At 46.7% G+C, this 27,324-nt stretch overlaps 1 protein-coding gene and 1 long non-coding RNA gene across 3 annotated transcripts; one reads left to right on the plus strand and one right to left on the minus strand.

The window, feature by feature from the left end:
- LOC309374737 lies at nt 1-14,491 on the plus strand. The gene is made up of 3 exons (XR_014170698.1): nt 1-352; nt 2,855-3,296; nt 10,546-14,491. It is a non-coding gene; the product is annotated as an uncharacterized lncRNA (long non-coding RNA).
- OSR2 (odd-skipped related transciption factor 2) lies at nt 14,386-25,880 on the minus strand. Of its 2 annotated transcripts, none has more exons than XM_081919848.1 (4): nt 25,473-25,880; nt 18,239-19,020; nt 16,573-16,672; nt 14,386-14,858 (listed from the first exon to the last, which is right to left on the minus strand). In XM_081919848.1, exons 2-4 carry the CDS (start codon nt 18,940-18,942, stop codon nt 14,784-14,786), a joined length of 879 nt encoding a protein of 292 aa, XP_081775974.1. In that variant the 5' UTR covers nt 18,943-19,020; nt 25,473-25,880; the 3' UTR covers nt 14,386-14,783. The 2 variants fall into 2 exon arrangements, with proteins under 2 accessions (XP_081775974.1, XP_081775973.1); XM_081919847.1 differs by having other exon boundaries at nt 14,386-14,940; nt 25,473-25,878.
- Nucleotides 25,881-27,324: the final 1,444 nt, after the last annotated feature.

Genomic DNA, 27,324 nt, shown 5'->3' on the forward strand with positions numbered 1-27,324 from the left:
ACAGCTGAAAAGGGCACTCTTAGCCACCGAGGACACCAGAGACTCCAGTGAATCCAGAACCTCTCTCTGTCTGCAGATCTGATTCTTCCAGGACAGGCCATCTCCCCACCCCCCTGACTTGAGAATTCAGGAAATATAACACCTCTGTCATTTCAGGATTCAGCTTCAATTTATTGTCCCACATGCAGCCCATCACCATCTCCAAGGACTGCCTCCAAGAACCTCAGCCATGCCTCTCCCAGCTCCAATAGAACAAAGAGATAGAATTGGGTGTGGTCTACATGTTGACTCCAAATTCCTGGATGTCCCAGCTGACCTGCTCATTACCTCACTTCACCTCAAAACTTGCCTGGTCGGTCTCCCTAGTCTCTCTTTCCCCTCCTGTTTATCAGGCGGTGGCAATGGTGGTGAAGGGGGGCCCCCACAACTCATTTTCCTTTTTAAAAAGTCCTTTAGAGAGTAGATTTGCTGTATCAAGTGGAGCAAAGCTCTAGATTCTTTGCCCCCTATATGTTCCTTTCTCAGAGTGCCAGGGGGCCCAAATGGGACCCAGGATGACTGCCAGAAGCTTTTCTCTGATTGAAGCAGCATAGCCAACCCCAAAAGTTGCTGGTTATTATGATGTCATTGGTTCTCAGGGTTTGCGGGGAGGCCAGACCTGTTCCTGGTGGTCCAGCACTAGTGCTGCCACTCTTCGATCCATCTCAAGGGGAAATTCCCTTATTCCGAATAGGATTCCTCGCAAGAAAAGGGAAAAATTGACAGCTATGCTTACTTCTCTTTCATATAGTTATTAGTCACATATTTTCAAAGAGTAAACTTAAAGCGAGTTATAATATAAAACATAAAAATAAAATGAAATAAAAACTACAGCAATGCATAAACGGCTGTCTAACACATCCTACATATTAAAGGAACCATAATATCTAAAACCCTCTATGTTAAAGGCCAAAAGCCTGGCTGAAGAGAATGTTTTTGCCTGGATAAATGTTTTTGCCTCAAAAGACACCTGAAGAGAAGCTTTTCATGTTTGATGTTTTACTATGTTTTTATATTCTGTTGGAAGCCGCCCAGAGTGGCTAGGGAAACCCAGATGGGCAGGGTACAAATAATAAAGTTGTTGTTGTTGTGTATAAAAGTAGCCAGTGATGGCACCAAGCATGCCTCCCTGGGGAGAACATTTCTTAAGCAGGGAGTCACCACTGAAAAGGCCCATTCTCTTGTTGCCACTCTCCACATTTCCCTTGGTGAGGTCACATAGAGATGGACCTCAGATGATAAAAATCAGCCCTAAAAGTGCTTTAAAAGAAAAGAAAATCCTTGCTAAAGAAAGCCTCCGCACAGTATGACCGATGCTTGGAAGTAATTTCTGCTATTTTCACTGAGGTTTATTCCCTGATAAACATCTGCAGGATTGCAAGTTGACCTCCTGTAAACTGAACACTTAACCGGGAAGCAAGCTGCACTGAAAACAATGGAACTTACTTCTGAGTATACACACATAGGATTGCACTGTTAATCACACTGTGCATTCATTAGTATCTGCTAAAAATGAAATACTTTCATTCTAGTGAGCGGGGGGCAAATCACAGCGAAATATGTAAAAAGAGATGAGGAAGAGGCAGGTGTTATAGTAATATGTTAGGACATTTGATCAAAGCTGATCTGCAGAGGTGGGATGAAAAACAATAGGTAAAAAGGTGAGAATGGAAGCACGGGGCCATGTTTCATCCACCTGCAGCAAGTGCCTGACAGAAGAGGCCCACCAGGTTTGCTGTCTAGCCCTCAGCTACTTCACCTTTGATACAAGACACATTGCTTTGAAAGCACAGGTCTCAACATATCTGTGAGTGTTCCACCTTCATTCACCCACCATGAGGAATCGTACTGGATCAGAGCAAGGATTGCCATGCGGGGCGGGTAGAACAAATACAATGAGGATTCTAACCCCTATGTTAAGCTGAGGAGAGACCATTGCTTTGTGGTGGAGCACACCCTTTCATGTGTCTCCAGTTAAAAGGATACGGTTGCAGGTGTTGCCTAAGACAACAGAGACATGCTGCCTGTCAGAGTAAGCATCATCATCATTGTTGCTGTTTAAATTTCTATACCACCCTTATTCCGAGGATCACAGGACAATTTACAAATAAAAATGCAAAAATACATACCATAGTAACAAACAAAAACAATACCCCTCACACACACACTTTAAAAAGCCATCGATTGTTTAAATAACCAAAGATCTGGAAGAAGAGGAATGTTTTCACCTGGCACCCAAAGATATGGAACAAAGGCACCAGGCAAGCCTCCCTGGGGAGAGCATTCCACAAGCAGGGTGCCACTGCAGAAAAGGCCTGTTCTCATGCTGCCATCTTCCGGACCTCTCGCAGAGGAGGCACACAAAGAAAGCACACAATATGGGGAAATTGACAAGGAGTCTGACTTTTAAAAGGCAGCTGCTCACATAGATCTGTACACTGACAGAATGGCTCTTTAATGCTACCAGCAATCAAGTTGTACAGTCCAATATTCTGAATGCTTACTTGAAAGTAAGTCCCACTGGGTGTTCAGTGGTGCTTACTCCCAGGTAAGTGTGCACAGGATTGCAGCCAGAGTGGGGCAATTTGGCACCTTGTAGTGGAGAGACCAAAGAAGCTGAGTGATTCAATGGACCTTGCTTAGATGTGGCCAGAGTTTCTATATGCACTGTCAGAAGAGCAAGGTATTCAGTGATAAGACTTTTTATCCACAGAGTAGAAGTGTTCCGGTTATGAAGCTTGAAGGCAATTACCTGCCGTTGCTGCCATTTCATCCTTATACAACTTTTTATTTTTTATTTTTCTTACATGTCTAGAGGCTGTTATTCCAATCAGAGGTGCACAAGGTGTCTGACGACAATCAAGAGCAATAAATCAAGATGTGTCACTTTAAGGCAAAATGCAAAATAGCAGTGTGCAGCAAAAGGAGCAGCAACAAATAAAACAAGACCTTTCAGAGTCATGGAAAGTGTGGAAAAAAAGCCGGGTAAAAGAAAAATGCTCATCTCAGCAGTCTTGAAGAGGTGGGGCCACCAAACAAGTTGATCAAAAGTGGGCTTGAATTTTGTTCACTGCTAGCATGGGGCTGAAGGAAGAGGCTTGTCATCACTACTGTAACAAGTGCAGCTTATCAGTGGTTCAATCTCTCAAAGGAAGCAGTGAAGCATGATCACAGATGGTTGGCTCACTGGAACAATAGCTAGATCCTAAATAACTGCATGGGAAGAAGAGATGGGTCACACAAACATCATTGGCATGGTAAGCACTGAATATATTTCCTGGTACTACGCAGGGAGGTGGCCCAGGAATTCCCACGGAAAAGCTTTCTTAATGCTATTGAGCAGGGCTCCTGAAAGGCAGGTATAATGTAGATACTATTCTAAGTGATTACTGCGAGATGAGCCAGCCTGACTGCTGTCACCTGTCTGAGTTTTTAGCCTATGAGTGGAGGCAGAGCTGTCAACGATAAGTGAGTTGTTTGGACACCAGTTGTTGCTGGCATCCATCTTTCTCTAGAGAAAATGGAGTACACCTTTGGGAGTGAAGTCAAACGCTGTGTTCACAGCACCAAAATGACCTCTCCAGAGCACAAACCCAGGCAGTGTGTGTAGAGGTCCTGGGCTGCCCAGAGAACAATATACCCCCCCCCAGCCTCGCTGATGTGGCCCAAAGGAAAGCAGAGCAAGATGTTTGGCACTAGCTCGGCTGCAGGAATCGCTGGAAGGAGGCATACAATGGTACCTCAGGTTAAGAACTTACCGGTAATTCGTTCTGGGGGTCCGTTCTTAACCTGAGGTACCACTTTAGCTAATGAGGCCTCCTGCCACCGTTGCGTGATTTCTGTTCTCATCCTGAAGCAAAGTTCTTAACCCAAGGTACTATTTCTAGGTTAGCGGTACTATTTCTGGTCTGTAACCTGAAGCATCTGTAACCCAAGGTACCACTGTTCAAGGCGCCATCCAAACATCATAGGAACTCTGCTCCAGGTTTCTGCAGGGTTTATTCCTTAGCCTTTTCTTTTCCCAAATATGTCCTGCAAGGCGGTGGAGGCTTAGGATCAGAGTTTTCCTTTTCCTAGATGGGCTTTCTTCCCAGGTTGACGAGTCCCATCTGCCCCTCACTTCCCTCTATAGCATGTGCAGAAACCGCCTTCTTGACCATTGGATCCACTATTGGTCTCATCATCTCAATCTGCCAGAGGGTTTGAGAACCATCAGCTACCCAACAGGAATCCCTGGGATCCAAAGGGATGTCTTTTCCCACCTTTCCTTTAGTGAATGTTTCCTGCTTCCATCTTATTTTCTAGCCATTGGAAGCTGCATAATTTGCAGTTCCTTTTTTTACAGCAACCAGTGGCATAGCGTGGGGGGTGCAGGGGGGGCCGGCCGCACCGGGCGCAACATCTGGGGGTTAGGCTTAGGGACGCAAATCCACGGGTTAGGGGGCGCAAATTACTTGCCTTGCCCCGGGTGCTGACAATCCACGCTACACCACTGATAGCAACCAATATACCTCTTTATCGTGGTGAGTTCATCTGAGATCTCCATAAAGGTTATTTTCTTCAAATATTGCTATACAGCAACTGTGGGGGGATGTTAAAGAATCCTTCCCTCCAATAGTAAGTACAAAATATGAAAACTTTGCAAGAAGGCTCAGGCATATTTCCTGCTGTAATAGTTCCTGTTAAGTTGTGGGTGAACATATCAGACGACACAGCGATTCTTCAAACAGCTCTTGTTTATTCACAGGCCAGGACAGAACTGAACTGAAGGGTTCAGTCAGCCTGCTTATATAGCGCTCCAGTACAATGTAACTGTAACAATTTTCTAAAACTATCCAATCACTGAACGTCACTTTCGATCCCTTATTTGCATAACTATCTACAGTATCCCCCTGCTGGTCCAGGGTGAGAACTTCAGTACATAACAGTTCCCACGTAGGAGCTAAAGGTCAAACACTCATTAAGAATTCACTGTATAGTTAATACAGTACACTGTTGAACATGTTTACCCAGAAGTAAGTTTCTTTGTGTTTAATGAGGATTAGTCCCAGGTAAGTAGCCACAAGACTGCAACCTAAACTTTAGTTTAGGGTTGGCATTGGGAGAAAGCAGGGTTCTTATTCCTCTAACACCGACAGTACATATGTGGCAGGCAGAAGTTTAACATGTTATAGGAAAAGCTTCACATTCTGTCTGTCAGACAATATATTACATATGTTGCCACTGATTTATCTTTTGCTCCTCCAATCCACCTGCAGAAGAGGACATAAATTTGAATACTGCACAAAACAAATTTGTGTCCTTGTTTGCAAGTGGGTTTCAGGGCCTAATCCGTATAATAGAGTGTGCTGGGTCCAGAAATTCCTGTTGACACCTGTGCTGTTGAACAAAACTTTAAAAGCTCTTGTAAGCATGTGCAAAAATCCAATTTGCACAGAATTCTGTGTGCATGGAGTTACATGACCATCTTAGCACATGGTACCCGTGAGCATACACAGGTAGTAACCATGCCAGAGGTGGCCATGTGATTCAGCCCCAATTCCATTGAATAAGATTTTCAAGTAAGTGAGTATTTAATGCTGGTGTGGTGTACAGTACTGGTGACAGCAGGGATACCCAACACGGCACCCTCCAGATTCATCGGACTCCAGTTCCCATTAGCCCAAGACAGCATGGCCAATGGTGGGGGATGATGGGAGTTGTAGTTCTGCAGCATCTGGAACCAACAACATATGGCCAACCTTAGGTTAAAGCATTAGACCAGGAAGGGGTAAACCTGGAAACCAGGAAGCTGAGAAATCCCTACTACACTTTGAGCAATCTAGATTGCCTTGGACACCTGACTATTACTTTTTCTCGTTAACCTACTTCCCTGAGGTGTTGAGAGTATAAGACAAATTAACGAAGTGTGCAGCACCCAGAGTTCACTGGAAAAGGGGAAGAGGCACATGTGAGAAATAAATTATATGTTTAGGATTAGAGCTGGAGTCTGTTTTACTTACTTATGCAACAGCTAGTCTAAACATTGCATAATGTAAGTGAAACTGCTTAATGCACAGTCTGTAAATAAATTCACACGTTTCTGCCCTAGCTTTGAAGCTCCAGATACAAGGTTGAAATGCAGCTGCCTTGCTTTGCACAGAGGCAAACTTGTATGAATATGACAGACAAGAGCAATTGCATTCTCTCTTATCAGTGATCCATAGATAATGGGTCACGGGGAGATTTCGAAACTGTACTTTTCAATCCATGCCAGAGAGGTGCAGAATTGACATGAATATGCTGACACACCTTGAAGCACCTTCCAAACACCTGGGGCAATGATCCTGACCCTTTCACCAAGCGAGTAATGCTCCAAAGGATGTCGGTTGACAAGTCAAGTGATTGCGACTTGTAAACCACCGCAGATTATTTTTTTCTTAAGAAAAATGCTACCTTTCCTCTCTTTTTTTTAATAAAATCACTCAGCCCCATTCACTCATGTGTACATACAAAACATTAAAGGTTTCCCACTACTGGAAAATGACGAGACCTTTTAACCTCATAATTAAGAGCTACTGAAGCTTGAGACAGAAGCCATTTTCTCTAAATGAGCAACAAGGATATTGCCATATTATTGCAACCCAGTGCATTCAATTTCAAAAAAGCATTGCTCTAAATGGTGGTGCTTAAGCAGTGGAGTTTTATTGAGGTCTCTGTGTAAAATGACGGTAGGCAAAAGGTGTTAGTATCCTATTCCAGTATTCTATTGATTTTTAATTAAAATATTTCCCTTTGTTTTATGTTTGCGGTTGGGGAAATTTAAGGAAGGGGGGGGGGGCAGCCAAGTTCCATTGATTATCTCTGTAAGCCTTAAACAGTCCAATCCTATAATGGCTACTTGGAAGCAATTCCCATTGAGTTCAGTGGGACTTTCTCCCAGGTAAAGAAGGATAGGGTTGCAGCCATAATGACTTTGGATTGTATCCAACTAAGTTTAGAGTAGACTTACTAACATTAATTGAGCTAAGGTAGTCATGTTCATTCATTTCAATGGGTCTAGTCTGAGTAGGACGAGGACTGGATATGATTCTTCATTGGCATTGAAATATGACTGTGTTTTTCAGGCTTCCTGGGCTCAGTGAATCCTTCCCTCACTTATTGGTCTGCTGAGAAATGCACAGGAAAATGTGTATGAACTTTTGTGCCAGTTCTCTTTTTTTGGTATAAAAATCACAAACTGATGCAAAAATTATTCTGACCTTAAGTGTAGAATAATGAGAAACTGAAACTGACACAGTCAACCATCCCTGTCTTAGACACTCTCCCCGTACAGCAGTGGTCCTCTTTAATGAGAGAAAACGTGTTGCTCCAGTCCAGCCAATCAATAGAGGCTGGTTCAGATTCCCAGTGCTAGGATATTGAGTGCTTGATCTCTGGTACTAGAATACAGAAATGAGAGAGAAGTGAAGTTTCCATCTGGCAGCAAAAAACTGTGAGTCCTCTACTGCCAGCAACAAGCAGTCTGTGGGCTGGCCCTGATCCATTGACCAGAGACTGAAAACCACTGTCCTAACAAATTCATGTCATTTATATTGCCCACAGTGTGAGAAGCAATCTAAAATGACACAGGCATCATGCTGAGTAAGCTATCAAACTCATGTTTTGATCCACTGAATTGTAAGAGAGTTTGGTCCAAAGAGATGTGAAGAGTTTGGAGGAAAAAAATATAACTTCACTTGGCCTGCTGGTCCAGAATGCCTGCTGTTAAATGTGTGTTTCAGTGGAGCAGGGAAGAGGAGAAACTTTTAGGCTGAAAACTAGATACCAGACTAGACAGCGGTAGTTCAGAAAAGTGTGTTTCTAAACATGGGCAGAATGCATTTCCTGTCATCACTGAGCAACCACAGCTTGCAGCACTCTTCAGATTACAGAGCAAGGCTTCCAGCTCAAAGAATGTGGGATTCCAAAAGGGCCAAGCAGGAGGTGCTTCAACTCCAGGGACAGAAAATCTAACCAACTCCACACACAGAAATCTTGACTTGCCTGATAGCAGATTTGAGGCCAACTAAATCTCTTTTGAAAATTGTCTAAGGTAAAGGTAAAGGGACCCCTGACTATTAGGTCCAGTTGTGACCGACTCTGGGGTTGCGGCGCTCATCTCGCTTTATTGGCCGAGGGAGCCAGCGTACAGCTTCCAGGTCATGTGGCCAGCATGACTAAGCCGCTTCTGGCAAACCAGAGCAGCACACGGAAACACCATTTACCTTCCCGCTGGAGCGGTACCTATTTATCTACTTGCACTTTGACGTGCTTTCAAACTGCTAGGTGGGCAGGAGCTGGGACTGAGCAACGGGAGCTCACCCCGTCGCGGGGATTTGAACTGCCGACCTTTGAACTGTCCTAGGCTCTGTGGTTTAACCCACAGCGCCACCTGCATTGAAAATTGTCTAGTAGGGCTGTAATTGTAGCAGCAGGAGGCTTTAAAGGTCCTTGATACTCATACATTTGATTTTTTTATAATTTGGCAGAAGTGTGATTCTGCTACAGCTGCTAATCTTTCTCACTTTAGAATTCATAGTATTGAATTCACATTTAAAGCGGATATGCTGCTTCTCTGTTTGGATAATTCATTCAATAGCCCACCGGTTCAATATATTCTTTTTGAGACTGATTTGGTTCCTTGTCATGTATAGTTGCACTGTTTGGGTACTCTATATCCAGCTATGAGATAGCCTGTGTCACTGCTATTCTTTTTCACTTCAGTGTGATAAAGCCACAGGCCTGCTGTTCTGGTTCTTAATTTTTAACCTCTCTCTTTCAGGACACAGAAAATTAGCTTCATCCATTAGCTGGAAGCACTTGTTAAGGCGGGTTGCACCATTCATCCCGGATGACTGCTCTCCATGGTTATGGAGTGATTGTCAAGGACAAATTGCTCTGCATTTTTCAAACAGCTTGACTTAGTGCAGTCCTATCCTTGAGCCCATTGAAATAGCAAGCATATGTCTAGGCTGTACTATTTCAGATTGCAGGTGGTGGCTCCCTGATGGAATACTGTTTCCTATAATATAACTAACTCCTCAGAACACAAAACATCAGCTAGAGAGGTTTGACTAACTCTCTCCCTCCAGCCCTCTCTATGACACATTAGTTTTCTATGTGCAAGGATGTTTTCTTTCATGGAAAACAGCCATCCTACCTACATTCTAAAGTGGTTTAGACTGAACCCCGAGTGAATATATGAGCATTCCATTGTCATATGTGCTGTGCAATATCTGCTCTTCCTCGCCTGTTGAAGACAATGCAACATTTAGTAAGATCAATGAAGTTTGCAGGCCTGAGAGACAGGAGCTTCCCTGCGGTGGCCCCATAGCTATGGAATCCCCTCTCCACTTAATGGTGCCTAGCCTCTTATTTATAAGCATTTAAGGATGCCTTTAAAACTTGTCAGTTTCAGATTGCTTTTTCTTAAAGAGTTCTAGCTGCTCCCCTATGTGTTACTTTCATGGAACATTAGAATAGAAAGGGGGAGCACCTTGAAATGTTTCATAATCTGTACCAATACTCCTCTGGAATCCCCCTGACTGTACTAGGGCTGAAATGAATTACTCCATCACACCACTATATTAAAAAGTGGCAAACGTGAGGGGTGGGATTTGTAGATTGTCAAGGAGTGGGACTACCCCCCTGGTTTTGTGGGAAATTTTAGCAGCGGGGAACAGTGCTTTCCTTTCTTGAAAAAAATGTTAAAATGCATTTTTTGCATAGCTTTCCTTGGTGACTGCTGAGAAGAACTCTTCAGCTGCCACCATCACGGGGAGCAACAAATATATATTTTATACATTTTTTAGGCAGAGAGACGAAACCACTGCTGTTCGTTCCCATAGTAAGACTCTCCTTCCCTCTTCCAAATTCAAAACATTCCAGGTCCACCCAACATTTCTCACCCATTTCTGGGGGCTGAAAATATCCCCCACAAGATGTTGTAACCTATCTGGGACCTTAGTGTAAAGTGTGATCAAATAATAGTAATAATTTTCAATCAGCAGATTCGGGTCCTGCCCTCCATTTTTACCAGGGATGCTGAAGGGAATGCTCTGCTATCTGTCTCCCCATAAAGCATACATTTGTGATTAAAACTGGTAACATGTATCCTAAAGGTCTACATTTTAGGATTATGCAAAAATTTTATTTTACAGGGGATGAGTGGCCCATTCTTCGCACTTCATAGAACTGCTGCTCCCAGCTGTGTGAATATTTTTAGCAAAGGGCACTTGAATGGTCTTATGTGAGTTTTAAATGTTTAGGTCAGCATTACAAAGATAAGCCTTGTAAACCTAGTGTTGTAAATGAAACAGCAAACTACACAGAGAAGACAGCTCCATTCCGCTCATGTCAAGGTGCTTTGCCAAGTATACAAGTCTGTCCTCAAGGCTATTAAATAATACCCACGCTAAAGGAGATATTGAGCACAAATGTTCCTTCTCTTTTATACCATTATATTTATTAACTCCTCAAATGCAGGCTGAACATAAGAATCAGTATCTACAGAGAGGGAGAGAACTAGATTAGTGAAGGAGGAGAAATCTGTTGAATCCAGATTGTTCATCACGCTTTCTGACAATTTAGCTGTCACAGAGTCTTTATTCCTGTTGATTTCAGTGAAACTACAGAGCAGCTTAGTTTGGATGCAACGATATTCTTTGATGTTTTGATGGGCAAAGAGATTTCAATGGCCAATGTTCAAAGGCTGACTATATCCAGGATTAAACAGTCCCAACATATTGCATTTTAAGTGATCTTGTTGTGCTTACCTTTAACGTCTTCTATATAGCACCTAAGAAATAAGTAAGTGTGGTTTGAAATGTTGGGTGTGGAGGGAAAGAGTTGCCTTGGGGTTCCTGCCTAAGTTTTTAAAGTGTAAATGTAAAATGCTTCACACGTTTAGGTTAAAACTATAATATGGAGATATGGCAAACATCTTCACTGGCAACAGTGGCAGTGTTTGCAGGGTCACTCTGTAAAATAATGCACTTACAAGGAGAAAGCAGTGTCAGTTATGTAGCTAGTATATGAGCTTCTGAGTCTGTCACGCCAAAGCTGAAATCCCACTTTGGGAATATTGGCTTGTAACATTTTACTGACCCTGTGACTATTATACTTAATCTGAGACAGGGCTCCAAGCCAGCCTTTCTTTTTCCACACTATGGCTCAGCTTTGGAGCATGTGAAGTCATAATACAGTATTCTGAGCACGTGAATAGCCTCCCCCCTCATTACTGAGTAACCACCTCTTGTCCTCACCGATTTGCAGCAATGTCACATACCGATGTCTTTCAGATCTCATAGCATCGTTTCACAGAAGCACCTAGATTTTGGGACAACTCAGTGATTCTTCACACTGGGCCCTGGTCTACACCCGCAGCAGAATGAGGTGGCAGAACACTGTTACCACTTTTTGAGTTGTGTGTGTGTGTGTGCGCGCCATTTTTATATGCTCCCATACTTTACATGACCACCACCACACACTAAAAATCTGAAAGCAAAAACATATCAGGCTAGGGAGACGTGTATTCTATCCTGCTTCATCGTTGTGCGAGATTTCGAGTTTCAGAGAATTTTTTTTAAAAGGAAAAAACCAGATAAGCATTAGCTCAGTGGGAGAATGCATAATTTGTGTGCAGAAGGTCCCTGGTTTTTTAGCCAGCATGTCCAGGTGGGATTAGAAAAAACTCCAGTTTCAATTTTCAGTGTAGGCAATCCACTTGATGGACCAATGGTCTGACTCGGTATGAGGCAGCTTCATATATATATATATAGGTAGCAATCCCTTCTTGCTACCACTTCAGAATGTGTAGAGTAGACCTATATGGTTATACATGTCAGATGAGTTTACATATGCATGTCAAAGGCCCAAATCCCTTTGGCCTTCCCCCACCCTCCCATACAGCTCAGAAATTTTAGTCCCCAGACTCAGTGGTATTACAACCTTTCCCTCCTTTACGTGTATTATTTTGGTTGTGAAGCACAAAATTAACATTACTCTACTTCCTCCATCACTTCATGTTTTACAGCTGCTTCTGCATTCCTGATACATTAGAGCAAATAAAAAAGTTTGCCAACCGTGATGGGGGGGGGAATACTCTGAACACATGGAGTTTCTCATTTTAAACTCGCTTAAATCATAGCACCATCCTGAACAAAATGGGGTTTGCTTCTGCATCTGGTAAAAAGCACATTCACTTGGGAGTAATAACCACTTTGTAGAAAAAGATAGTGTGCATTTAAAATAAAAATTATAAAATAGGCATCTGTTAGCATGTATGTTGCCTGGTCAAAGTGAGACATGGCCATCAAACCCACCCCCCACCCAGCTATAAAATGTGGGATTTATTTTTTAGAAAAAAGATGCTGCGCCAATCAGTGTAGGCCCTGCTGGATCCCACGTGCCCAGAAGCCAGTCCAGGTACTTATGTGGGGCCTGGATGCTTCTGCCCCCAACATTGGTCGCTCTCTGGACGGTCATTTGGGGACATCCGGGCTGTGAGGCCATAAAATTTGGCACCCAGATAAAACACAGCTGCTTTGGTTACCCCTCCCTTCCACAGGGGGCTTCTAGGCCCATAAGTGTAACCAAAGGGGGGGAGGCAGGGAGGAGCAGCTGCCCCCCCCCCATATATATATTAAAAAATAAATAGCTAACTGAGGCTCTCCGCCTCTAACAAAAGGACTGCTTCCCCTTACAAAAATCCTGGCTGCGCCCATGTCTAGGCCTGTATTGATAACTTTGCTATACTATAGTTGCTGGAACAAGTAACCGCAGCACATGTTTTAGGGAAAAAATGTTATGCAGTGCAACCGAATCTATTCTTAGGGATATAGAAGGACCCATCTCAGAAAACTCACCTTCGATAACAACCCGGATCTACCCAATAGCAACCAGACCCTCCACCTCTCCGCCTTTCCCGGGCAGAGCCGAGGCTCCCTCGAGCTCTCTCTCCACCCCCGCCGCGTGTTTCCCAGGGCGGGAAGCCGGCCAGAGCGCGTCTTGGCAGCCTTCCGCCTAGAGGCGTTTGCCCGGAGCTGTCAGCTTGGCTTCCCTCGGCAGCTGCCGTTGTGCTCGCTTTGCATCCCTTCCTCCGCTTCGTGATCGCCGATTCTCTCCGCCCCGATCCTCGCTTTTGGAAATGGGCTCCCCTTCCCCACGGCAGCCCCGTGCGCTCTACGCGAGCACCGCTGCTGCGCCTTGGCGATCGTGTGGCTCCCGCGCGCTCCCCCTGGGCAGCCTCGTCGGATGCGGCCCCGCGGAGCCCCGCTCGGCTGCCGGGAGGGTAGGAGGGGGCAGGGTCCTTCCTCCCCACCCCACCGCGCTGTATTTGTTTTCGAGGGAGCTGCCAGGCCCGCAGCCTCGTCTTGGGCGGTGTAAAGTCCCTGTCTCAAACCGGGCAAATCGCCGCCCGCGTTCAAAGTCTAAGCAAGGGCGCTATCTCAGGCAATCTGTAGAGAAGAGCTGATTATTGCTTCTGAGGCTCGATTGCCAATAAGTTACTAATAAATAACTTCAGGCTTTAGGATTCTGAAGCCGTTCCCAGCCAGCCCACCACCCGTCCTGCCGTCTCTCTTTCAAAGCTTTGCATGGGGAATCGTAGGAGGGGAAATATATAGGTAAACGTGCTAACGTTTTAAGGAAAGATACCCGGGCTTGCTTGCTTTTTGCATTACAGATTTAATGCAGCCTGGCCCTATGCGTGCCATTCATACCATAAATTTAACGCCCCCCCAAATAAGACTCATGGGAACTGTAGTTTAGCCCCTCACAGGGCCACAAAGCCCAGCACACTTAAAAACTACAGTCCCCAGAATTCTTTGAGGTGTACTTTAAATGTTCTGTGCGTATGCATGTAAAATGTCTTCTCAAGTAAAGAAACGGCAGTTCTGCAGCATTTCCCCCTGTATATTTGCTCAATGAGGCTTAGTGCCCAATATGCTCCTTTAAATCCATTACCTAAAAGTAAATCCTATATAACACAAGTGAGCTTACTCAAGAGGAGTCATGTCTTGAGGTGTACACTATTAAACTGATCTTGAGGTCCAACTGTTCTTAACAATAGTTCACTTCTGAATAAACATGCAAAGGATTGCACCATTAAAACACTTGAAAATGTAAATCCCTTTTACAAACGTACAGACGATATTTAGAAATCAAAACCGTTCTTACAAAAAAAATGAAACCAAACAACCCAGCTTAAGTAGAAACGCCATTTACCTTTCAGTTACCGTACTCTCCTGCTTTTTAACCGACACGGAAAGAAGGACTGAATAACCACAGTGTCCGTGGAATCATTAATTATCAAACGTGAGAGAGTTGGGGGGAAAACTGGTTTACTTTGCAATACACTTTTTAAAAATATTTTTTCACTCTCGTTGTCCTTGTTACCAATGTGCATTTGGTAAGACAAAAAAAAAAAGAAGTACACAAACACACATGACGCCACAGTTTCTGTACAGAGCTCTAAAATGAGCTGCGATGTTATTATCTACAAGAGGTGCTCTTGGGCCGAGGAAAGCAGCTTGGGGCTGCTGTCACTTCCCCTGTGCTGCCCACGCCAGCTGCTTTTGGCAGGAGCCAAGGGAGAGAGGATGGGGCCCTGCATACATCTGTCCACATGTGCATGGGCTTAAAGATTTCTCTACAGTTCAAGTCCTTTGAGCCAGAGTTAGCTCCCTGTGGAGGGTTCTAGAAGTCCTGCCGCGGGGTGTGAGTTAGACTGTGCCTCCGCAGATCACAGTTTCGCCTGAACACTTTGCCGCACTGCTCACAGTTGTAGGGCTTGATGTCTGTATGGGTGAGAAGGTGAGTTTTCAGGTTACTTCTTTGATTAAAGGTTCTTCCACATGTGGGGCATTTGTGTGGAGATTCCTGTTCAGATTTGAAGCAAGCAAAGGATTAAACCCTTTACAAACTACCTGGTTTACTGAGTTTCTCAAAACTTCTCTCGTTATATGCACACACCCTCCCCAGTTTCGTTACCCTTCAAAACACCAGTGCCATAGCGGGAAATAAATCTTCACAAATTTTAAGTGCCCCTTCTCAGGCCTAAATGCCATGGAAGCGGTTTCCACATAAGGCTGCAATTCTAGGCACATTTAAATGGGCAGTAAACACCACAGAAAACAATGTTTACTTTTTAGTTTTTTAAAAAAACAACAACAAATAAACCCAAAACAGGATTAGGTTGTATGTGCATTTGTAGCCTGATCCTATGTGTGTTTACTTAGAGGTAAATCCTACGGCATTCAGTGGGATTTACTCCAAAGTAAATATCCATAAGTTTGAAGATGATTAGAGTCCCGAAAGTAAGGTGAGGGTCCTAGCATGCTTGCTGCCCAGTCATAAGCACATTTAACTGGAAGTAAGTCCCTAAAAATAAAATAGAGAGCTTGTCACGGATAGTACATATAAGCTTGGATTGGACCAGGGAGATGTGGATTCGTATTCTTCTTCGGCCAGAAAGCTCACCAGGTGAACTTCTGCCAATCCCCTATATCTCTTGCTAACCTACTGCACAAGGTTGTTGTGAAGATAAAAATAAACAAAGAAGGAGGAAACAAGTATGCTTAGGAGTTCAGCCCTACTTGAAGACAAGTTCTACTGAACTTATTAACAGTTTACTTCCCAGTAAATGCATTTGGGGGTGGGGGTGGCAGGGGTAGCTCATGTATCTGCTGTAGGTACAAGATGACAATTCTTTGCAGCCTGATCCTTATAGACATTTAGTCGGAAGTCAGTCCAGCTGAGCTCACTGGAACTAACTCCCCGGTAAGTGTGCTTAAGATTACAGCCTTAACAGCACGGATATATCTTCTTGCCTGTCAAGGACAATCCTCACTTCATCACATTTCCCCATCTCTAGGATCTACTGAAAAATGCTTCTTGCTAATCCACCCAGCTTCCCAGGGATACTTGCATCATCTCTATCAGTGAAAAGCTTTCCACAAAGCAAGTCTTTTTTAATCTGAGCTGTTAAAAACAGAGCATACATTTCATCTGCTTCAGAAGTGTCAGGCTTCCCAAAGAATCTTTTCCAGCTATGGAATATGCAAGTCTTAAATGAACTGATGTTCAAGCCAACACACGTTTACTCAGAATAAAATCCTGTTAAATTCAATGTGACTTACTCTCAAGTAATTGTGCATTGGAACACAACCACATACAACTTCTGCAGGCTTCTTTAATCCTTCTAAGATCCCAGTGTGCTTATTTTCTTTACCATAAAGAATGAGTCAAGACAATTTACACCCCCAAAAAATGATTTAAATGACTCTGAACAACTGAAATAAAAGTTCAGACTGTGTCATATTTTTTCGCACAATGAAGCGAAGTGGAGGTCAGTAGTGGATAAATTATCTAATTTAAATAACCATCAACACCACTCCTCTGGTACAGTTACATGTCTTTACTTATTCATAATGAATATTGCTATGTATAAAGAGTTGAAACAGAATTAAGATAAAAAATAAACTGTCTAAAGCAATATGGATCTAACCTTACCTGCATGTGTAAAGTTTTATGAACTGCTAGAGTCCTGGACTGGCAAAATCCTTTCCCACATTCCTGACATTTGAACGGTTTTTCTTTGGAATGGATATACCTAAAAGCCAATACAGGCATTTGGAATCAGTACGTGTAGACACAGAAAGAGCCATAACAGTTAACAGTAGTCTCTATGTAGCTCAAGTATCTGGGGGGGAATTATATTAATGGGACAATGCTATAAATGTTGACTCAGAAGTAAGTCTCACTGAGGTCAATGAAGCTTGCTTCCAGGTTGCAGCCTAAGCCTAACTCAACACTGAAATCTACTTTTCCAATTTTATTTTCATAGGTTTTTTTCCACAGCCAATTGACAGTAGTTTATCTAAAGGGCTTCATTGCCCTTTTCTGCTAACAAATTAAGGAGACAATCCTAAACACTCTTACTACAGTGCGTGTTCTACTGAGAACAGTGGAACTTACTTCTGAGTAGCAATGCACAAAAGTCCTATGTAAGTATGCAATCTTTCACATGTGTGCACTGGGACTTGCTTTCAGGTGAACGTGTAAAGGCTGTGGTCCCACTTGTTCCAGCTGAGGTCAGCTGGAATTTTGCCTTACTAAGTTTATAGAGCCCCACAGGATCTGGCCCACAGTTCATTATCGTTTGATGGGATGAGAAAAGGCAGAAAGCCCTTGAGCTTCTCAGAGCAAGCAACAGAGGAAAAGGGCCATTTGTACATTGCTACAAACACATTGTAAATGTTGTTTCTCTGGCATGTATGGGACAGAAAAGAACAAACATCCCATTAGGGTTAGGAAATATTCATTTCAAGGAACATACTGCCTTCTCTCTGCCCCTCCCCTTCGAGTTTTCATCCACATTTGCTAGGCTATAAATCTACTGAATTTTTTTCTGCAGCTTCCTTACTGGACTTCTATCAAATGCTATTCCTACAGCATTTGGTTTGTTGTTGCCTTTTTGCTGGGATCACCAAGCCTTTATCAAATCCTACAGACTAGAAAAGAAAGCAAAAGGGAAAAGATTGGAAAGCCCATTGGGAGGTATGGATCAGATGCAGAGCCCTGGAAAGAAGTGTCATGAAAGCCAACCACCTTGAAGGCACCCTCAGTTGGGCCCACTGAAGTGGAAGAAAATTGCTTCTGATCAACGTCACTTGCTTCTATGCAAATCAACCCAACACTCCCAGCCCCAACCTTGTTCCCTAGGAAATAAATCCTACTGGCGCCCCTCCTACATACTGAGAACTGCTCTGTTAGTTAGGGCAGCATACTAATAACACCAACCACCTCTACTGCAGACAAGAGGCTGAGAAACAGTCCTTTCTCCTCTAGGCCTCTCTAAGTGGGTTTAGGGGGAAACTGGAGCCCAGGACTTGCTGGTTGGCATCTCAACCCATAGCTGTCAACGTTTCCCTTTTTTAAAGGGAAATTCCCTTATAGGATTCCTCGCAAGAAAAGGGAAAAGTTGATAGCTATGCAGCTCAACCTCAGAACCACTACTAGGCCATCCATCATAAGGCTTACTTTCCAAGGGAAATGGAGGATCGGGCAGTGGCTGGATCCTGCATGGCATAACCCCATGGGCACCCTTTTCTCCAAAGAGGCTGGAGGGAGGGCAGTAGCCCAACAGTCCCCCTTTTGCATCTCCAGCGGAGCTGACCTGTGGTCGCGGAGGTGGTCCTGCCTCCGGAAGGCCTTGTGGCAGATGTCGCACGTGTAGGGCCGCTCGTCCGTGTGGGTCCTCTCGTGGATGAGCAGGTTGTAGGACTTGGTGAAGTGGCGCCCGCAGAACTTGCAGATGAACTCCTTCTTGGTCTTGGAAGGCAGCCTGCCGCGCGCCGGCTTCCGGTCCGGGGAGAGCTTGCCCAGCGCCGCCGACAGGGGGCCGCTCAGCTTGGCCAGCTCGCCGTGCGCCGCCGCCGCGGCCTGGTGCGCCTTGGGCGGGTCCTCCTGCGTGGCCGCCGCCGCCAGGTTGGCGAAGTCAAAGCGCGGGCGCTCCTTGCGCAGCGCCGGCAGGACGTGCGCGATGGCGGCCGCCTGCTTGGGGTGGAAGAGGTGCGTGGCGAAGGGCAGCGCCGGGAAGGGGAAGCGCTCCACCAGGCCCTGCGCCGCCGCCATCTCGCTCAGCGCCGAGCAGCGGCTGATCTCGGCCGGGCCGCCGCCTCCGGCCGTGGCGGCGGCCGCGGCGTAGCAGCCCAGCGTCCAGTGGTTCATGTGCATCGTGTGCACGGCGCTCAGGCCGTACAGGCCTTGCAGGTGGTCCACGGCGGCCGGGAAGGTGTTGACGGCCTGGAGGAAGGAGTAGTTGGTCAGCTGCAGGGACGGGTGCAGCGGGATCGGCGCCGGCAGCGCTTTGCTCCCCATCGTCCCAGCGGCCGGGCCTGGCCGTGGAGGGCCGGAGGCGACCCGCGGCTCCTCGGGGCGCACGTACGGGCGCAGGTCCTGAGCAGGGACAGAGGGAGGGAGGGGAATAGAAACAAAACAAGAGGCAGGTTATCGCAAGGGCAGCGTCTACACGTGGATTTGACAAGAGGGGCCTGGTTTTAATATAGTCGAAGGTCCCCTTAAGACGAAGTACAGTAGAATTAAACAACATTAACAGCAATAATACGCAACCAGGATAAATAATTAGGGGGTCCGAATGAGAGGGCTGTCGTTGGAGCGGCGAATAATTCAGACTCCGAATGGATCTCGCTGGTGAAGCGGGCCCCAAACCGGCGGAATCATATATAATGTTCAGAAATGCAAGCAACTTTGGGAGGGAACGGCATTACCTGGAAGAGGCCAACGCAAATAAAATATCACCTGAAAATATCAAATAGCAATTAAGCCGGCCAAGCGCACGGACCCCTGTCACACACACACTCCGCAAATGGTTTAGGCAGAGTGACTCTTTCTTTCCAGGATCGTAGATGGATCAAGAAATCAAAGCCGAGTTTCCTGGCAAGGGCTGCGTCTGCGTGCAAGGTCACGAGGACTAGAATCTTTGAAAGCGGCGGCGGCGGCGGGGGGATCCCAGGTCCATCATTTCTCTGAATGCGAGTTGTACTGATGGCAGAACTGACTACAAAGTCCATATTTTTGAAAGGACCCAGGAGGAGCGCGATGTGCCGGCCACTTAACCCTAGAAGCGGGTGTCCTGCAAGGCTGGAGGCTCAGGACAGGAGCCGTTTGGAAGCGGGGGCTGCTTTGGTGTGCGGTTTCTGCGTCCTTGCCATAGCGCACACAGTGGTGGTGTAAGCAGGGAAGTTCGCGCGCCCTTACAAGCGAGCTACTGACTCCCGTCCAACATGAGCGAGCTTCACAAATAGATTTTTTTAAAGGCGTTTGGCTGCGATCCTGCTTGTTCGAATGGACTTTTTATGCGCCTAGGTGGGGAGCAGGAGGCTCTTTAAGAGCTCATGATGTCTGAAGAAGCGATAAGTCATGTCAGGGGCTTGCGGGGGAGGGGGCGGCGAGGGGAAAGTGATAAATACTCGCTGATTCCCCCTCTGCACAGGGAAATAACTGCGAGCACAGTGCATCTAACATGGCTCCCGACTCATTTAACCAGTGAAAACGGAGTGGCCCCGATCCCAAACATATTACATGAGAGTAAGGCTCAGTTGGGTCGATTTAACTTCCTTCCACCTTGCAAAGGGCACACGAGGTCCAACCGGTACGACGGCAGCTGCTTTGAATTTGGCTGTATTATGGATCACAGCTACCTACTACCAGCAAATCCTTTGGGAAGCTGGCCTCGGTTGTAAAATTGAACGAAGACGCCGATGCCCCATCTTGAAACACTTCCAAACGCGCGCAGCCCGATCCAGTGCATTTCCCACCAAAGGATCCTACTATGTAATAAATAGGGGTCTCACTGACTACAAGGGGGCTTGCTCCCAAGTAAGCAACCACCTACGGGTAAGGCCGATGACCTGGCCCATGCTTTCATGGAAGAGAAATCCGGTTCAAATTCATGGACGTGACTTCCGAGGAAACATAGGTGGAGGGCTCGTTCGCCTTGGCGGAGCTTGCTTTTAAGCAGGTGGACCCAGGATCGCAGCCTGGGCCTCGAATTGGCGCGCTTGCCCGAGACACCCATCATCTCAGGAGGGCAACGGGGATAGAAAACGGCAACCGATCAGGGCCGTTCGGTGCTGAATGAAAGAACAATTACAACTTGGGGGCTGTTTCTTTCGCCGCATATAGGGGGTAGGGGGGGTCAGCGCCTGGGATCCTCCTCGCCACTGGAAGTCAGTTCCACCGGCTCCGTCGGAAGTGTCCACGAGGTTTCAATGGCGAGCTTCGCGGGCCCTGAACTGATATAGCGCCTTTTCCCGGGCCTTGGAAGTCGTCGGCTGAGGTTGGCCTGGCGGGGTTAAGTCAGGGGGAGGGGAGCAGAGGGGTCTCCATGGGCGGGGAAGCAAAGGTCCAACGCGGGAGGCGAGGAAAGGCGGGGGCGTTTGGAGAGGAGGGGCTGGTGGCTCTCCGCAGTGGGGCTGCTCGCCTTGGCCCTCCCCGGTGCTGCTGCGCTTATTTTTCTTCCCTCAGCGACAACTCATTAATCAAGATAATTGAAAGAGAGAAAAGCAACACTTCCCCCGTCGCCCCTCGACGCCAAGCGCTCCAGGCTCGGAATACCCCCCTCCCTCCTCCTCTCTCGCAGATCCCTTTCAGCTGGCCAGGGCGCCACCCAAGAGGGACACCCCCAGGGACTCTCCCAGACGGCCTTCAGGGAAAGGCGAGTGGTAGCCGCGCGCCCTGGCCAAGGGCCCAGCTGGCCGCTTTTCTGCAAGGGGAAACATCCGCCCCCTCCATTGAGAGTCCTTGGGAAGAGCCACCTCGCTCGGGGATGGTTTTCTGCGACAGGCAAGCGCGCCAGGACGCTGCCCCGAGGATCTCCCACATGGGATTCAGCTCCCAGGCTTCCAGAAGGCAGCCGGACCTTAATCTGGGGTCGAGGTTATTTTTGGGGTGTGCTGTAGCCCCGCAGAAGCAGCATTGGCAAGCACTGCCCTGCTCGCTCGAGGAGGCGGGCGAGGCTTACTCTTTCGCCCCCCGCCCTGTTCTCATCCAGCACTGCAGTTTCGCGGCCATTCCTGCCCCAGGATCTTGGCGGCTCTTCCTTGCTCCGCTTTCTTATTGCATTTGGAACGTCCCTGCAGCCTCCCGAAAGGAGTGTGGGAAATGTGATACTTCGAGAAAAATAAAAGCGGCCCTAAAATCCAATTGGGAGTTAAGCATTTAAACGGGCTTCTGGGACAGGCTGGGCTCGGCCACATCTGTTAGTCCCGCTCGCTCTCACAAGGCAATTTTCGAAAGAAAAGAAATAAAGCCTTCAGATGCTCCTTTCTAGGCATCCCCAGATACTTTTCTCTAAAAAAACACAATAATAATAATCCGGTTGGAAGATGGTCACAGGAGCTTAACTGAGCTTTATTCCAAATGCCTGGTCGGAAAAAAGCTACCGCTTCTCTATCCCCGAATTGCGCCTTGCGACCCATTAACAAACCCGGGGCGGGAAGTGGAAATAATCTGACCCCCCCCTTCTTTAAAGGCATCGTCTTTTGTTTTTGTATTTTAAAAAATAGAGGATCGTGAGGCTGGGTTGTGAGTCTGCAGGGGTAACCAGTTTGGATAGAAGCGCTCCTGGGCGCAAAAGGCTTCATTGATTTCTCCAATGGCAGCCGTAGGCCTCTCTCTGCACCGCCAGTTTGCAAAGAGGGAAGGAGGAGCAGAGACCATCAGGGTCTTATTCGTGTGCCAACATAAAGCGCACTTGTTCGTGCATTATTTTCCTCTTTTGCATCAACATCTGATGGGCCAAAGAGGCCGAAGTGCCCTGGTTGCCTTCGGCCCGGTTTCCCACTCGCGCCCGGGCCGAGCAGAGCTTTGCTTCTGGAGGTTGGAGGAGGGGACGGACCATTTCTAAATGAATGCAGCGCTAAAAAGGGGTAGCAAAAAAACCCAAAACAAAACACGCAGCCTCTGGTATGCGATCCGAGTGCGCAGGGAAGGGAGTTAATGAGAGGTGTGTGACAGTCAGAGGGTTTCACTCAGCCCGTTCAACCGAAACTATTAACTCCCGTTCCCCCCCCGACGACTTTCCCACCACTCATCACTTTCCCTTTTGCAAATAAATAAATAAATAAATGCACAAATCATGGCGCCCACACCACCGCCACCCCCTCGACACTGCAACGCGACCGCACAAGGGCTGGCTATCCTGATAAGAGACATCGCCACGCAGAGATGGGAAGCAAAAAGGAAAGAGGTTCGTTTACTTTTTCCTGCTGGAGCTCCCACCGTGCCAGGGTCAAGGGGCTTCCAGACTTACTCAAGGGGGTCCTTTCCTAACGAGGGGGAGGGGATCCCCTCTCCATCTGGGCTGGACTGCTTGATTTAGATAAAATATCATGCTGCAGGACCTTGACACAAAAAATTGAAATGTACGCTTGAAAGAAAAACATGTTTTCTAGGAGATTAAAAGGGGGGGGGACACACCCAGAAAGCACGCGATTTTTTAATTAAAAAAAAACCTCTTTCTGTTCTGTATTAAAATAGCTGTAATGCATAGCACCAAAGTATTATGCCTAGGTATTTATATTTCAGATGTGCAGCTTTTACACGCCCACGACGCAATTTGTCCCCAAACACTTTCACCGCACACATTTTCTAGAAGTCCTGCGGATTTCGATGGTCCTTGTTTCCAAGCAAATGTGCTAAGGATAGAGACTCCAATTTCGTTTTGACATTTTCCTTCGAAGCGGCTTGAAAATTTGAGTCGGTTTAAATGATTCCCTCACAGATCCTAAAAACACATCCATCAGAAACTTAAGTGCTACTGATCTAATTAGAGTTTACTTCCTGCTGCTTAATACACATTTAAGTGAAACAATCCCAATGAATCAAGCGAGAGATACTTTTAATGTTAACCTGTTTTAAGACCGAGGGCCAGGACTCGGGGATTAGGCCGCTCACATAAAAATCCAGTTATGGTTTATTTTATATTAATTGTTCTCAACTAAGTTGAGGGTTTTTTTGTTTAACACCGACATTTTCGTTTCTGATTAAAGGCATATGATGAAAAAATACGCCACTTTTCGAATATAATTTTAGTTTTTTATTTTAAAAAAGCAAATATATTCAGAGCTTCCCATTGCAAGAAAAAAAAGACAATTCGATTAATGTTTATTTGGAAGTAGGTTCCATTTATTTCAGCACAATCCTAACCATTGCTACTCAGAAATGAGTTCTGTTGAATTCAATGGGGCTTGATACTAGTTAAACCACTGCAACTTCATTCCCTAGTAAGTGTTCATACAAGTATGATCTTTAGGCGTACATTTTATAAATTTACGTGGAAAATAGTAGCGCAGGTTTTAGGAGAACCTGCTCATTTACATGGGATCGCTTCCCTACAACAAGATTTTGCCCACGTTTGCCCTTTGATTCAATGGGATATCCATTACACCCTATAAGTTGTTTTTTTAAATGCTAAAGTTTACTTTCAAAGCCACGTGTTTAAGTTGTGTAATATTCACACCGATCTTGTTTTTGCTTCAGCACAACCCAAAGGTGGTATCTTTTTAAAATAAGACATAGCAGAATTTCTCTACCTGCTGTATCCATACTGATGCATAAGGCAGTATTTCACAGAATCGAATGAAAACAAGGCGTAGGACTGCACCCCGAACAACGTTAGATACAGACTTTACTGTCCTCTGAGCCATCTTGCAGGCTGCAGTCCTATATTCACAACCCTCCTTCCACGGAAAGCAAGCAGCGCAGTACAAAGTAAATAACGTTTAAGTGCCAAACTTGACAATGAGAAAGTGTGGGGGGTGGGATGGGGGTTGACATTAGGCCAGAAAGTGCAGTGTTTCCCTTTGAGAGCAGAGGTAGTCAGGGTGCGAATCAAACACGGATGTTATTTAGACACACTGTCACTTCCCTTTCCACTCCGAATCCTTAATTTAATTAAGGCCAGTGTCTGCAGAAACAAGAGTCTTCCCGGCGTGATATTTGGCTGGCTCTGCCTTGCTTTTTCAAGGGCTTCCGACGGCTAAGGACTTGAAAGGAGTTTTTGCTTGGATGTCAGAGGGAAATAAATAACCGCTCTTGGTGGGAGAAGGCTAAGAGCCCGCCGAGGGTCTCAGCTATCAGGTAGGCAAACGCCGGCTGAAGTTGGGGGAAACTATCTCTGCCAGATCCCACGGATTTGTATTTGTTTATCCTCGCCAATACCAAGACCTCCGTCCCGCTCCGGCGTTCCCAAAGGCTATCTCCAACAAATCAAGAGGAGGAAAGGGAATCTTTCGCCCAAGATTTGTTGAACCAGCAATGCGACTTCACCTGGGGTTTCCTGGAAGCTTTTGGAGTGCGAAATTTCTAAAGGGGGGGGGTCTGGAGGCCCTTCCACTTGCCCGGAGCGTTATGGAGCGCGCAGAACACAGCCGGCTCTGTGCACCGAAAGACAGGTCTGCCCCTGTTCTGGTGTAAGCCGCCGGGAGTCAAACCGAAAGTAAAGGCGAGGAGTTGCTCGCTCCTCCTCGGCGAGAGACCGAGCTGGCTGACAAAGCCCTCTGCGGCCAGCCCGAGCTCTACACGCGCGCTTACTCGGAAGGAAGTCTCCCTGCGCTCAACGAGCCTTACTCCCAGGTAAAACGAGCAAAGGATCCTAACAGTCACATTACTAAGTGCAAGAAGGTTCTGGTTGTTGGAGAAGCCCGTTCCTGGACGGTTCCGAGGGCAGTTATCCGGGTTGGGGTTCCCTGCGGAGCTTAGAATCGGGTCCTTCCCCTGTTCTGCCCCTCTAAAGCCCCTTCCTGCCCAGATCCCTCACTTCCCACCCGCAGGTGCCCCGTTCCCAAGCAGGGCGACCATTCCGGAGCTGTCACTCTACTACCTACCTCCCCCTTGCCAATTTCTTCCGACGGGGCCTCCGCCTCGTCCCCGGACCCACGTCGTCCCGGCGCTCCTCAGGCCAGCAAGTGCCTTGGCGGCGTCATTAGATCCACTCGGGAGAGGAGCTCGCTCAGTGGAGCCGTCGAGTCCCGGGGGCTCCGGGCATGTTCCGAGGGGCGGCTTCCGAGGAGTCAGAGGGGCGGCTCCAGGAGGCCTCCGGCCCGGGCTTTCAGGCTCCTCCGGCGGCTGGGAGGCGGCGAGTCAAGTGCCGGCATAGAGCTTCCACGGGAGCCCCGTCCTGCCTTCGGCTCCGGCGGAGCTCGGCGCGAGTCTGGACCTCCCCCTCGCGGGTCCATCGCATTTCAGCGCTCGCCGCGGCGCGGGCTCTATCCCCGCCCGCAGTCCCTCCCCGAGCCCCAGCAATTCGAACGTGCGCCGCCCCAGCGTTCGAAGCCACGCCCCCTCCGAACGCTCGAGAGGTTGCGAACGTTCCGAGGGCCGCCCCTCGAAGCCCCGCCTCCCTGTTCCACCACCACTGTTTACTTCTGTTTGGATAGCAACTTGGCTTTAAAGGGGCAGAGCTCCTTTCTCTCCCCCTACACCCCCCCCCGCCCCACACTTTCCCTCCCCACCCCCAACGTTACCTAAGGTGACTTTTTCCCCTTTGAGAAAACACGATCAGTGCATAAATCAAGATCTTCCTTCCTTAATGCTTCTGGCTACTCCAACTGCAGAAACTTCGGTAGCTGTCTCTCAGGCTAAGCCCTAGAAGTTGAACGTGTCCAACACACCGTTTTCATGGACTAAATATGCTGGCTATATGTTCTCTATACACTCCGAGTAATACCTTCAGACCATTAACGGTTTTTTTCCTGCTTCATGTGAAGCAGATCAATGAGAACGCGATAGTTTAGAAGGCTTCTTTGAATTATCTAATCCTATATTTTCCCTCCCCTCTTTTCTCTCTCACCCCTTCCTTTGCCTCTTCTTTATTTAATTTGTTAGAATGTAAGGTTCCCGAGAGAATTGTGTTTTTAAAACAAAATTATAGGGCGCCACTTTGTCATAGCCATTTCAAAGTATTAGTGTCATCATAATCATCTCCCAGCTGAAGAAATCCTCTCTCAAAACCTGGCTTTCGTGAGCAAACGATTTTCTTCTACCCGAAACAGGTGAATACCAAGGAACCGCCAACATTACCCGGGCGAAATAAATAAAAATGTCTCGCATCTAGGAAAATATTGAAAGGTAGTTTTTAAACTTCCCGAGTGACTATAATTCGGAAATGCTTTTGCTCTGTTAGATGAGAAAATCCCCCCGAATATATATACATAAAAATATATTTTATATACATTTAATTGTTGGAAGCATATGCATGCAGAATATAGGAACCTCGGGGGCTTTTGCTACCACTTTTCCTCCTTTTCAGTTTAAGAGGGATTTTTTATGTTGTTGTTGTTTTTACTTATCCCAAGTGACCAATCACAGGTTGTTTAACTTGAGCCCCTGGATAAATAGAAACACATTACTGTTCGTGGTTAAGTTGCGGTCGGGCTCCTTTTTCCCTGCATGCAAGCGGCGTTTTAGACGAATATTTGTTAACTACTCATTAATGGCACGGAGCGCAGCGCGGAGGGCTGATTATGCCCCCCAGACGGAACCGTGCAGGACCGGCTCCCTGAAACCTAAAACAATCCACATGGCGAAATGACGTTAAAAGGGGCACACACACACGCATCACCCTCTACCTCTCGGGACTTGGAGCAAGATCGCGCTGCTTAAGAGCTAGGGGAGAGAGACAGGGAAGGAGAGAAAGAGAGATCTCGGGGAAATGGGCCAGATGCGAAAGCGCGTTTG

The sequence above is a fragment of the Podarcis melisellensis genome (genome assembly GCF_964234715.1).
Source record: "Podarcis melisellensis genome assembly, chromosome: 7".
Taxonomy (NCBI): Eukaryota; Metazoa; Chordata; class Lepidosauria; order Squamata; family Lacertidae; genus Podarcis; species Podarcis melisellensis.